This window comes from Gossypium hirsutum, chromosome D05, assembly GCF_007990345.1.
Source record: "Gossypium hirsutum isolate 1008001.06 chromosome D05, Gossypium_hirsutum_v2.1, whole genome shotgun sequence".
NCBI lineage: Eukaryota > Viridiplantae > Streptophyta > Magnoliopsida > Malvales > Malvaceae > Gossypium > Gossypium hirsutum.
This window is the reverse complement of record NC_053441.1, coordinates 28,512,787-28,525,630: the sequence shown is the minus strand read 5'-3', so window position 1 is coordinate 28,525,630 and position 12,844 is coordinate 28,512,787. Positions and strand designations below refer to the sequence as shown.

The 12,844-nt window shown below is 32.7% G+C and overlaps 1 protein-coding gene across 3 annotated transcripts; it reads right to left on the bottom strand.

The window, feature by feature from the left end:
• Positions 1–2,563: 2,563 nt before the first annotated feature.
• LOC107904721 (protein LNK2) lies at positions 2,564–12,527 on the bottom strand. Of its 3 annotated transcripts, none has more exons than XM_016831183.2 (9): positions 12,183–12,527; positions 8,741–9,083; positions 8,520–8,649; positions 7,712–8,009; positions 7,525–7,614; positions 6,085–6,804; positions 5,849–6,003; positions 2,950–3,329; positions 2,564–2,820 (listed from the first exon to the last, which is right to left on the bottom strand). In XM_016831183.2, exons 1-8 carry the CDS (start codon positions 12,204–12,206, stop codon positions 2,972–2,974), a joined length of 2,118 nt encoding a protein of 705 aa, XP_016686672.1. In that variant the 5' UTR covers positions 12,207–12,527; the 3' UTR covers positions 2,564–2,820; positions 2,950–2,971. The 3 variants fall into 3 exon arrangements, with proteins under 3 accessions (XP_016686672.1, XP_016686673.1, XP_016686674.1); XM_016831184.2 differs by having other exon boundaries at positions 8,520–8,646; XM_016831185.2 differs by lacking the exon at positions 12,183–12,527 and adding an exon at positions 9,905–10,039.
• Between the last annotated feature and the right edge of the window lie 317 nt (positions 12,528–12,844).

Genomic DNA, 12,844 nt, shown 5'->3' with positions numbered 1-12,844 from the left:
TACTTTTTTGTTTATATGCTACAGATACATTTTCAAATAAATATGATTTTTTAAAATATTTTTAGATAAATATGTATTGAAAAATTGAATATATACATACTAAATGTATGACATTTACATTAAAAAAATCCGGATATAATGCATCTAAATTCTTCAAATAAATAATTAAAATAAAAATTCAATATATCTATTACAAACGCATAACCTTAATTATTCAATCTAAAAAACTTTCACATACACATTTTATGTTATAGACTTAGATTTTGTAGATTGGATTCAACTAGTTTTTTTTTATTTTTTTATTTAAAGAATTTAAGATTATCGATACCTAATTGATTTTAAGCTATATAGGAAGTTGAATTTAAATATCCTAATATTTGTTCAAATAACTCTTGAATTTTCCTCTTTTTTAAGGTGGAATTATAGTGAGAACTTTTAAAATGAGAATTAAAATAATCTTAGTCACTAGATTAAAATAAACGGTTCTAAGCTTTAGATTTTGTTTTATCTTCTATTATCGAAATAAAGCCAATAGCACCAATCTTTCCCTTTTTTTTCTTTTTTTCTTTTTATTGTGTAATTAAAGTATTATGGTTTCAAATTAAGAAAAAATTAAAATGAAAAGTAAGAGATTAAGATAGATATATGATTAACCAATTTGTGTATTAGGTACTTGTTTTTCTTAATTGAAAAACATTTCATTCTAAAAGTTTAAGGATTGTTTTCTTAGTTGATTTCAAGCATATCACAAGAAAAATAAGGTAAGTTTTAAATTTTTATGTTTGAAAAAATCCCACAATTTTTAGATAAAATGGACTACTGATTTTTTCAACCAAGAAAATTAAGAACATACACAAATTGACTAATCGTATAATAACCCTAATCTCTTGCTTTTCATTCAATTTCTTTCCTAAAAAAAGAAATTAAATCTGAAAATAAAAATTATCCAAATTTTCACTTTAAGACTTCAATTACCTAGTGAAAAAAACAAAAAAAAAATTGAATGCCAAACTATTTTAATAAGGTAAAATAAATACAAAATCTAAAATTTAGAACCATTTATTTTGATCTAATAGTAAAAATCATTTTGCTTTTCATTTGAAGCTTCTCACTATAATTGTCACTTTTTTTAACTACTCTTAGACATTTTGGTTAGGAAGAGAGTAGATCGAGTGCATCATGAAAGTAAATGAACGGAATCAATAAATAAAGAATAAAATAAGAAAATAAATAAAAGATATTTAAAAAGAAACGATGAATTGCCCCAAGGAAAATTGGCCAAAGATATTTAAACATTGAATATCTTAGCGAAAAGATTGAATTTTATTTACTCCAAAACTCGATGCCAAAAAGCAAAATCATAAAAATTGAGATATATTTTCTTTAAAATTGCTAAATATCATAAAAATTATTAAAAAAAAGCAAAAAAATAATATAAAAAGATCATAAAGTGTTAAAAATATAAATAAATTTAAAATATATGAAAAAAATTATAAAAGGCCGAGTTTTCCTATTATGGTTAACAACATAATAAAAACTTTATTTGATCCATTAAAGCATTTGTTTTGTTGATCCTTGGCTGTGCTTGTCCACTGTGAATATCCCCAAAACTTTCACTCCATTCACAAATGTTCTCCCTTCTACTATCATCTCATACCCGTTAATCGTCGTAAATATCATTGATGATAGTGTTTTCATGAACAATGTCAATATTTTCAGTTTAATTATTATTATTATTTGTAATTTCTATTTATGTTTTGATTGATAATGATGATTATAAAGGGATTATAATATATATAAATAAACTTTCTAAAAGAAGAATAATGAATAATGAATAATGAAGAGAGAACGTTTTGAGATGCTAAGTTAAATTAGTAAGGTGGGTTGAGAAGATGAGTGATAATTAATACAATATATAAAACTTTTTATAACTTTTTTAAAAAAATGTAAGGACTAAAAAGCTCACTTGAAGGGTGAAATTAATTAATTTTTCAGGAAAAAATCCTAAAACTTTAAACTCTTTAAGCTAAAAAAACCAGGATCCATATATAGTTTTAAAATTTAACCCATAATATTTTTTTATAAATTTTGATGTACTAGTAACTTATAATTTTACCTATGTAATAATCGCAGTTCATATTTATATAAATATTGATACAGAACTTTGGTGGTAGTAATTAATTTGTTTTTCTTTCCTCAAATTTAACCAAAAAAGGTCATCTTACCTGGGCCAAAGAAGAGGACTGCAGTACTTGATGGTTGGCCTTGCCATTGTAGCTGGTATCACATTTTGATGCAGATACAAAGTATATGAAGAAAACGTCAAATCAAACATTTACGTACCAAGCCAAGACTAGTCTGAATTGGATTCCCATGTAGCATAGGTAAGCACAATACTATGTATGAAGCTTAAAATAGAAATGGCAAATATATGTATCCTCCAAGATTTATTAAATATGTGGTGGCCGAATAACATGGCAAGATAAATATAGCTTCAAACAAGATGTCTACGATGCATCAAATCTATAATGAGCTTCAGATGGTAGGAACTTCGAACTGGGAGTAAGGAAGAATAGAAGTAACATGACACATATTCAAACATAAATATACGTATCTAGCAAGGTTCAAGATTAGATGACATGACACACATATTCAAGTTGTCTCCAGGGAGTATGTCAATAAATAAAACCAAAATGGAATTCAAAACACAAGCACCTTTGCAGTTTTTGTGTACAGATGCTGATAAAAGATGTCTACAGATTCTTGAAACGATAATGTTTTAAGGCTCCAGGTCGTGTAACTAGGAGGACGCTGATGACTCTGCGATAAAGATTAAATGGATCAACTCAGCTGATAAGAAAATAAATACCTCTCGAATTACCAGCAAATCCATATAACAGTCCAAAGCATGAATTTTATACCCATAGAAATATTAGAGGGAGAAATTACCTTTATAAAACAAGTCTAGATTTCATTGCGAGGCCTCTACCTCCTCAGGTGCACCGTCTGCAGGCCCATAAGTCGATGCATTCTTGGAAGTATCTAAGCAAGGGCTGTTCTTAAATTGCTCCACTGGTTGGGAATCCATCAATGGGGAAGGAACTTTTGATACCTGGTGCGAAAGGTTTTGTTTAACTTGTGAATTGTCTGATACGCAACCCATCGGCAAACTCATTAAACCAGCAGATTTGTGTTCAAATGGGAATTTTACAGAAGCAGGCGATTCAGGTGTCCCAGTATGCTTTCCAGACAACTCCAGAGGCCGATGGAAGAGTAAATGAGCAACAGCACGGTCAATTGGATTGGTCTCAGTTTCAGCCTCTGACATCCTGTTCCATTATACATTCAAGGAAAACAAAATGAGACTTCGGCTTCCAATTCAATGAAACAAGCATAAGATGCTGCAATAAGAGTTTAAAATGGGCCTTTTAAGTCAGAGAAGGCTGTTGGTCCAGGGAAAGAACCTAGAAAGTTCAGAAGAATGTCTTTAAAACGATAGAATACCAAATAATTAACACCAAATGAAACCATATTAACACTTTTACGTTTTGAGTTTATTTGAGGTGACCGGATCATGGAAACTTATGAAGTTTAAGAAGAGAAGCAGATAATCCATAAACACAATGGAGCAATCATGTACATCTTTAACTTACACGAAGAATATCACCCTGGCTGAAGATAACATGAAGTCATTTCCTATGTTGCTCCTACTATTCATTTCCCTTGAAATGAATCGTGTCTGACGCATATTGGGACATGGAAATGAGGATATGATCCTCCAAGGACCCTCCAAATACATGGAAATCTTTAAAAAGTTTAAACATATCCATGCTCGACACTTGCACCCAAATCCAACTACATACATCTTAGCAGACACTAACTAGTAACAGGGGAAAAAGGTAATTGAATGTGGACAATAGTTCCCTCCCAAGATACTGTAATGAAATGGGACAGTGTAGATTGATCCTGCTAGACAGAGTTCCATTGTTGTGTTCAGTAGGACCTAGAATTCTAATTGTCAAACACTCTAATAGCATATTCTTTGTTAAGTGTCCGATACTGACATAAATATTGCGGATTTCAGTTTCAACAGGAAATACACAAAGTTCTACTATGCATAGTTTCACTAATATCAATGGCCTTTTTTAATCTATTTTTTCATCGTAGGAAAGTGCAGACAGACATATTGCTATGCCAGGCACCCATCTCCATGTCAAAGCATGACACCTTAAGTTATATGCTTCGAGCACAGGCCAAATTCAAAAGTTAACCAAAATTTGAGTTTCTTCCACAAAATAATGTAGCATAGAACATTCAGTATCCCCTGCAAATTCTTCTCATTTGCAAATGAATTTCCTATATTTATGGTCATAATTGAGTATTCTTTGACAGTTTCATATAGGTATATTAAATCTTATTGGTTGTCGATATGAGCTAGAATGGATCTATTTATATTGAATAGCATGAGAACACATAAGCAGAACTCTTTGATCAGGTTATCTCATAAGGTGTAAATTATCGCAAACCTAAGCTATTAATCATGGCTATGGTCTTGAAGCAAACCCTCAATAAGGAACTAATACAACTAAAGTCTGATTTAATCATAAGCTACTAACTATGGCTTGATCTTCAATCAAGTAAAAAGGGATAGAAAAGATAAAAAAATATTAAAATGCTCGACTAAAATTGCATGCATACAAAAGGAATCTACTGTTATCCTTCCATCGTTGAATCTCATTTAGTGGAAAAAGTGGAACTGGAGTAATAATTTAAGTGGCAAAATGGACATGAAAGAGGTGCTGAGCTCTTCAAAATTTTAGCTGTAAGAGAGATGTCTGAATTCATCCTTTTCAAGAAGACAGCATTCATTCTAATTATAGAAACTATGTTTATTTAAAATGTATGAATCAGAAAATTGTCATAAAGCAGGAGAAGAGCAAGATCCTCAATCCATCAACCTAGAGGAGAAAAAACAGGGGGCCTTTTTATTTATAATTTTCATCTTTTCAGAAAAATTACATCCATCAATGGTGGAAACCTTAGTTAATCAAGTGCTATTTAACTTTAGCAGAACCAGTGTAAATTTCAAGACATAGAATAACCTTTCCAAGAACAACAAAATATGTGAAAATGGAAAATGTAAAGACACTAAAGAAGTGTTTGGTTTCAAGAAATAGAGACCATTTTCACTTTTGTTTTTTTGGAAAATGAAAAACACTAAATAAAATTTTTGATTGAAAATTTTAAAAATATTTTTAAAAATGAAAATATATGAAAATTAGAAAACAAATGAAAAGTTGTTTTCTTTGTTTTCACTAATAATCTTTATAGATCTGCAAAAGTTGAAAATAAGGGTCTTTTAACTTCAATTTTAATTAATGATTTGTCCCTGATTCAAACCCATATAAAGGCAAAATTTTTTCTTTTTCAATAATTTTAAAATATTAAAACTCTTACCCTAGTTTAAATCGATATAAATGTATAAAATTTTTATTTTATTTCTCATGTTTCTTTTAGAACCAAGGTATCCTCCATGCTCATTTTACAGTCCAGATAGATTAATCATTTCAGATTTCATGACAGTCCCGCCCAACAATATCATCTCCAAAATTCGAACTTGAATTCTCTCCCTTTACAATGTGCCTCATCACTACACCCGACACTTGTTGAAAAATGGGTTCCAAACATGTTCTCATATTTTATTTTGTTGAAAACATTTTTTTTCTATTTGCTAAAAGTGTTTTTCAATTTTCAAAAAATACAAAATGAAAATTATTTTCTAAACCAAACAGAGCCTTAGTTTCACTTTTGAGTTAAATATAAATGCAATAGCAGAGAGTTTACTAACCTGTTATAATTCTTATTTTCTTCTTTCGCAACTTTATTTTCATCCCTGCCACTTTTGTTATTACAGCTAGTGCCATTAGCATGATGTCTCTGCATTGCGTTTTGAGCCAACCGGTACAAGCTATCTCTTATGCAAAGTCTAATTCTCACATCCAACTGCAAAAGTTGATTTGCTGGTGTCAAATTCCCTATTAGTCAGCAAGGGGGAAAAAAACTTTACCAGTAACTTATGCATACCTTTGTGATTATATCTTGTAGCTGATAAAGTACTGTTTCCTCCAGTGAACAGTCATCAATTACAACAGAGACTGTGTTAGAATCATCTTGCTCTCGAGGCGAGGCTGGGTCAAAAGAGGCAGGAACACTATGATCTTCAATATCGGCTCCTCCAATGTGAGGAAATTGATTTTCTTGAGTAGATTTTTGAATGATAGAGTGATTGATACATGGAACTTGATTGGTAAACTGCTGCTGTTGTTTCTGAATGGCAAACAGTGCTTGCATTTGTTGACGCCGCCTCAGCTTTTCTATTTTTTCCTGAGGTGTCATGCTCAAGGGTGTAGCAGCAACCTTAACTGATCTTTTTACCTGATTCGCCTTACCAGGGGAAACATTATAACAAGAAAGTAAGGGTTGCTGATAAAATTCACCAGACTGGATGTTGGATAAAGCAGGTATTGCAGGACATTGGTTTAAAAGATTCCCATATGTAGAAGGGGCTACAAATGAATTGGAGATGTGTTGGTACTGCAGCGAGTCAGATTCTCGAAGCTGCTTCTGCTGATTTACAACTGAAGTTGGAGAAGATTTTACCATGGAGGTAGCCAACTTATTTTCATATTCAGCCAATGGGTTTCCAGACGGAGTCCAGGTATCGTATAAGTCCTGTACCGGTTTTGTCTCACCTATTTCTTCAGCTCGTTTTTGAAATTTCAATAGCTTATTCAACTTGCCTGCCTGCACAGAGAAGTATTAATCTAAAAACAATACATTGGCATCTTGAAGACAACACCTAAATTTATGCTAGTAAATTAATGCAATAAGGTATTTCCTATTCATAACATCCTCCCTAGGGGTGTGACCAAGCTGAGCCAAACTCAAGCAGTAAGAAATTTGAATTAAGTTATTCTAACCATCTATTAACTATTCTGAATTATATCGGCATCTACCAAAAGCTAGAATAAAAAACAAAAAACATTGCCACGGGCTTGAAAGATATTTTTGTTTACTGGAAGGAACATAATCACAGTTACAATGTCAAAAGTTAAATATAACAGCATAAATATACAAGGAGAGGCACTTCCGGTTCAGATGGTTTTCATTAGATAAAACTGTTACAGATCTTCCATGGACAAAAAATACCAAGCAAGACGCACTAATTTTCAGGCACCTGATGAATAAATTCGATCCATCTATATTGTTTATAATTAACAAAACCATTTACTTAGTGTTCTGCACAGAAATAAGCTAGGCCCTCTCTCCCCTCCCTATATATCGTACAAGAAAGGTTCAATAAGCTTACTCCTATAGTTCTGTAAATGCACAAGGAATGATACATCATAAAACTGGCAATTCCAAGGACCATGGAAAGCAGTATTTTATCATAAACCTTGAAGAGAAATACTACAAACCAAAGATAATTTGAATGATTAAGTATTAAGAGTATGATAGTAATACCCTTTTAGCCAATTCATCAAGGGTCACAACTTTTTCAGCATTGAGATGAGACTTTGATGCACTTCTTTTCCCTGCAGTTTCCACATTAATCTGTGAAAGTCGGAATGATAGATTATTACTTCGGTTTGACTGACAATGTTGAAAGCATAACAAAGAATTGATCATATGGCATGTTGATATTTCACACCTGCCCCTCAATTACGGATTTTCTTTTATCTCCAGGAAATTCTTCATTGTGCAGACCATGAGATGTAGAACCACCTGGTTTCCCATAGCTAAGGGCAAATAACTGGTTATCTTGTTCCTCATACTCACTTTTGAGTTCCAAAGGCTCAGATGTGCTCTTTAATGCTCCAATCCCTATGCTAGGAGAGTCCAAGGTAGTAGGAAAGGATTTCCCTGGGCTGTCTGTTACCTCTTTAGATGAGGACCATAACTCATAAGCACTACCAAAACTTACATTGCCAAATATTGGGTCATCATTGCTGCAAAATCATCACTTGTCAGAATATTGAATCAGATGGATGTCATGATATATGACAAAAGGAGAAATAAGAAAAAGAACATTATGATTGGAGTTCTCTTTTTCTCTGTAGAACTCCTCCCAAGTATTGTTATATCAGTTCAGAGAACTGTTAAAAAATCAAGGGGTACAGCTAAAAACAGTATACAAAATTGGACAACCTGAGTGATCAAACTAGTTCCGGAGTTTCAGGTTATTTGGTCCCACATTTGAGGTATGAGGAATAGCTATAACTTAGAGCAACTGAAAGTAGAAACTTTTTAAAGGGTTCCATGAAAATAGAAGGTCATTTATGTGAAGACATGAAGATTGGTAGTTCCACGCTGAGATATCAACTTGTGGTTACTTACTGAATTCAAAAGGAAACATGAGAACCATACTACTTGCCTGACTGCAGAAATACCAATCTTCCAGACTAGATTGTCAAGACAATGCTTTCATAAGCTACAATTAAGGTATGAGTTGTATTTACCTAAAAATTCGATCAAGATCATCAAAACTTCCAATGTTAGCCCAGCTGTAGTCAACTAAATCACCTTGTTCTTTACCTTCACTGGGATTTTGAAAATTTTCAGGATCTTTACCAAGTTCAGCTGTCTCTGCTGTTAAGAAAGGTGGATAATTAGGGTTATAAAGCAATAACAAAGAAATAAATGCTATTGTCTTTAGTCTGAATAACACTAATATTCTTACCATTGTCTGAACTGCATTTAGTTACTTCAACCAAACTGTTAGAGACTTCGCTACCCATGGAATTCTGATCAGTTTTTGCTGCATTAGATAAAGATAACTCTGGCCACGAACCAATGCCGACTCCTGAGGTGTCAATCCCTCCCTTTGTATTGAAATTGGAACTCCCACCCAACTTTCTTTCACAAAGATCAACTTCATCTCCAGGTTTCTTTTGCTCATTAGGCTTTATGACTGCAGTTGCTTGACTCCATTCCTTCTTACTACAACAGTTTTCACTTCCCTCTTGGTAAGGTACTATAAGGCTGTCAGTCTCACCAGAATCATCCCATATTATATTCTTTAGCTGAAAATATATAACCACTCATATCACCATCAAGTAAGGTATTATTATATATTTAAGCAGTCAAAATATTTGTATTGAAGGAAAAAGAAACTGAAAAGCTAGCACAAAGCTGAAGCTCCATAGGATTGCCTGGTTAAATCAATGCCTTTTTCATGCTCTCTAACATCAATCAGAGACAACAACAATAAATTCCCACAGAAAAACACATGGAAATCATTTAGAACTCTTAAGATACCAGAAGGATACTTTACAAGTTCCTGGAACGAAAATTATGAACAATAATCTTCACAGTCTCTCATCAACCAAGACAGTTACTTTGGTAACTTTGCAAAGCCTCTTAACGCTCTCTCCCTTTTCTCAGATGTCTAGACTTCATTTAGAATCCACTAAGTCTTCCTTCAACATGATTTGGTTCCATTGGAATTTTATCCCTCTGGATTCACTCAAAATCCACTAATGCTTAAAAATCTCTCTATTCTTGTTTGTAAGAGGGTAGGATGTACTAAATAGATCGCTCACTTTTCATTGGGATTTTATCCCTCTCGGTTTATTGTTCGGTGTTTGTATTCCTTTATGGTCTGTTGCTCAGGTGTCATATTCTTATTATCTAATAATAGTTGCCTTTCAAAAAACAAAGATTTGGCTCCAAAAATGACTTTGATCTCAAGAATTTTTGCTTTTCCTATGTTACCAAATAATATTTAATAATTACTTCAAATCAAATTTCAAAGCATCCTTCCCAAGAATTTAACCTTAGATAACACTAATTTCAAGAAGCATACAAAGTAAAAAGTTGCAAAAATAAAAATGAAGTACCCTACTTTTTGTCCCACTTGGATGTCAAGCTAATGCATTCAAATCATAAGTCAATTGCTCATTGATAGAGCAAACACAGGTCAGGTCATATGTTAACCAGCCATTGTTACCAAGCTTATAATGCTACTTCCCATGCACCTGCAGACAAGTTTTAGACAAGCCCCAGCTGCAAATGGTAAGGAAAGGAGTATATTCAAGGATTTTTCTTTGAAAGTGACAATAATTAGCTCACTTACGCACGTACAAAGTTGTGACTCTCCCAAATGTAAGGCAAAAGAGGAGAAAAAGAAAAAGCAAAGTCTACCTTAGGCTGCAAAAACTAACAACTAGCAAAGACAAGAAGCAGTCTTTTACAGAAGTCTTAACCATATGCTATAAAGAACCATGGATGTCTGCCAATCTAATATGTCAGTCCAATAAAAACCAAGGCAGTGTAATAGAAAGTTAATCTCCCCTGCAATTCATGATTAAGGTGAGATGAAATTTCAGTTAAGAATAAAAGGAATTCTCCATCATATACATACTATCACCCACTCATGATGTATGACAAGTTTCTCATCAAAACACTTGAGAATTAATATGTAATTTTTTAATGAAATTTCTAAAAATCTCGATACTCAGTTCTCAGCATCAAAACTCTCCAAATCTATATACTCAATGCTAAACCCCTACGTTACTTGAAACTATAATAATATGGGGTACTATAAAATCATTTTTTTCAAATAAAACCATAATTCTTCGAGTTTGGAAAACAAGTAAAATACTATTATCATTAAAAAAAACTTCAAAAATCATAAAATTATGTAAAAGAACACAATTAACATTTATAATATAACATAATAGCAATATGAATATTAAAATAATCCCCCAAGTAGCTTCTACCCATCTTGGTTCAATAGGCCCAATCATAAACATGTGTCCAACCACCCTAGAGGGTTTCGGCAGGCTCCCTCAGTACTTGGGAGCTGAGAGCTCTACCTATTAAAGAAAACTTCTCCTATAAACCATTACGTGGTGTTATCCAACATCAGTTAAATATTGGGTTTTCCTATTGTTTATATTAAAGTTGAGCCCCTCAAACTATTACCAATTGGCTTTTAGGTTGGATGCTTTAACACAGTACTTGCTATGTTGTTGTACCTGCCTAACCCATCTGAGGTTCCAGATCAGATTGTCCACAAGACAAGTGTTAAGTGGTGCTATCCCACATCTGTTAAGTATATTATGTTTCCTGCGTGTCCTATATGAAAATTTAGGCCCTCTACTTATTGTCCTAGAACCAGTACTGATCAGAATGCATTTGATCACAGCATTCTTTTACTTCATCTAGATTGCAGCTTTTGAGATGCTACAGAAGCTAGAATAAACTCTCCATAAACATAAACTGTTTACGTAATAGCAAAATAGTTCATGTCCTATTGATCCGAACCCCAATAAACTCTTTATAATGAACTGATCTAACACATGATAAAGACCAAAGCTCCACGCTAAGTTAACCCCACAAAACATCCTTCAAAAGAATTTGAGACTAAAGTTATCCTTAGGGTTCTCCAACTCCAGTACATAATTAAATTTACCTTGCTGTCCACATCTCTAACATCAACCTCATTCCCATGTCAAACATAGAAAATTCTCTATACCTAAATCCCAGACTGCTACTTTTTGCTTTCAACTCAAGCAAGAAAAGAGACTGCCTTTTTAAGCAAAAAATTTCTAAGATCCATAGTTTTTCATGACATTATTGCTAATATGAAAACAACAGGGTTTGAACCCTGATCTTTTGCCAACAAAGGCTTAACCGCTAGGCCAAGAAAGTTTATTTTGACTAAAATAAAAGAAAACTAGTTAAATGCATGAGTTGATTATAGTTACTATAATTGATAATTCTGACACAATCTTAATAGCAAACATTTCCTTAAATAGAAATTCCCGGGAAAACCTAAACACAATCATTCAGTTATTGTAGTAAAAGTCAACCGGCAAAGCACTGGTTTACTTGGTACCATCTTTGAACACCCCCGCCCCTCCCCTTATTAAAAAAAGAATCCAGTTAAATTTATTTCCGAGTACTGCAAATTTAAAAGAAAACATCCATGGCAAAGTACATACAGTAAATATAAACAAACATTTTTAATTAAATATATACCAAGTACAAAAAATATTATTAAAGAAGTGTAGTTTACTCTTAACAAAATTCCCAGAAATCTAAAGAAAAATACAGAGCAACGAGAAAGAAATTTTATTTTAAAAAGAAAAAAATAAATAAAAGTTAGATCTAATTACCTCTTCGTCGTTCCAATCAAACATCTCCAAAGAAGCCGCAGCTAATCACGAATCCAGTTCCGAATCCCAATTCAAATGCACGTGATGAAATTGTTCCACACATAGCCAATTTCCACCAAAAATATATATTTTAAATAGAAAACAAACTACAACGAGAATAAATAAAACATATCCAAATAAATAAAAACCGAATTTTTTTTTTAACTTTCAACAAAGATTAACTTTTTTTTATATTTTTCAAAAAATTATTTTTCCGAAAGGAGAGATAAAACAAATGGAAGAGTTTTAAGTATAAACATTAAAGAAACAGAGACAGAGTGAGAAACTGAAATTAGAAGAAAAAAAAAGAAGAATTTTGGGTGATGATGTGGGACCCAATTGACGTGACGTGGCATTATAGTGGCCGAGAAGACGAAACGTGTACAGTGGCGTATCTAAACTTGTGGTTAGGAAATAAGCCGATCTATTGCCAAGTCCTGATTGGGGCAGCCCTCGATTTTAGGGGTCAAATTGCATTTGCATCCTTTATACTCAACATCTTTGCATATACCACCCTATAATTTTCTTTAGTTTCTTAATCGTTTTTGGTTTTGGTTTCAACTTTCAACCTATTAACATCTATGCTATATTAAAATTCTTAAATAAGTTTATCTCACAAGTTA

Excerpts from the sequence above, each read along its gene's own strand:
- LOC107904721 (XM_016831183.2), bottom strand. The coding sequence starts at position 12,206 with ATGTTTGATTGGAACGACGAAGAG. Across the intron at positions 8,010-8,519 it reads GATCTTGATCGAATTTTTAG|CAATGATGACCCAATATTTG; the intron begins GTAAATACAACT and ends ATGATTTTGCAG. Across the intron at positions 7,615-7,711 it reads AATCCGTAATTGAGGGGCAG|ATTAATGTGGAAACTGCAGG; the intron begins GTGTGAAATATC and ends CGACTTTCACAG.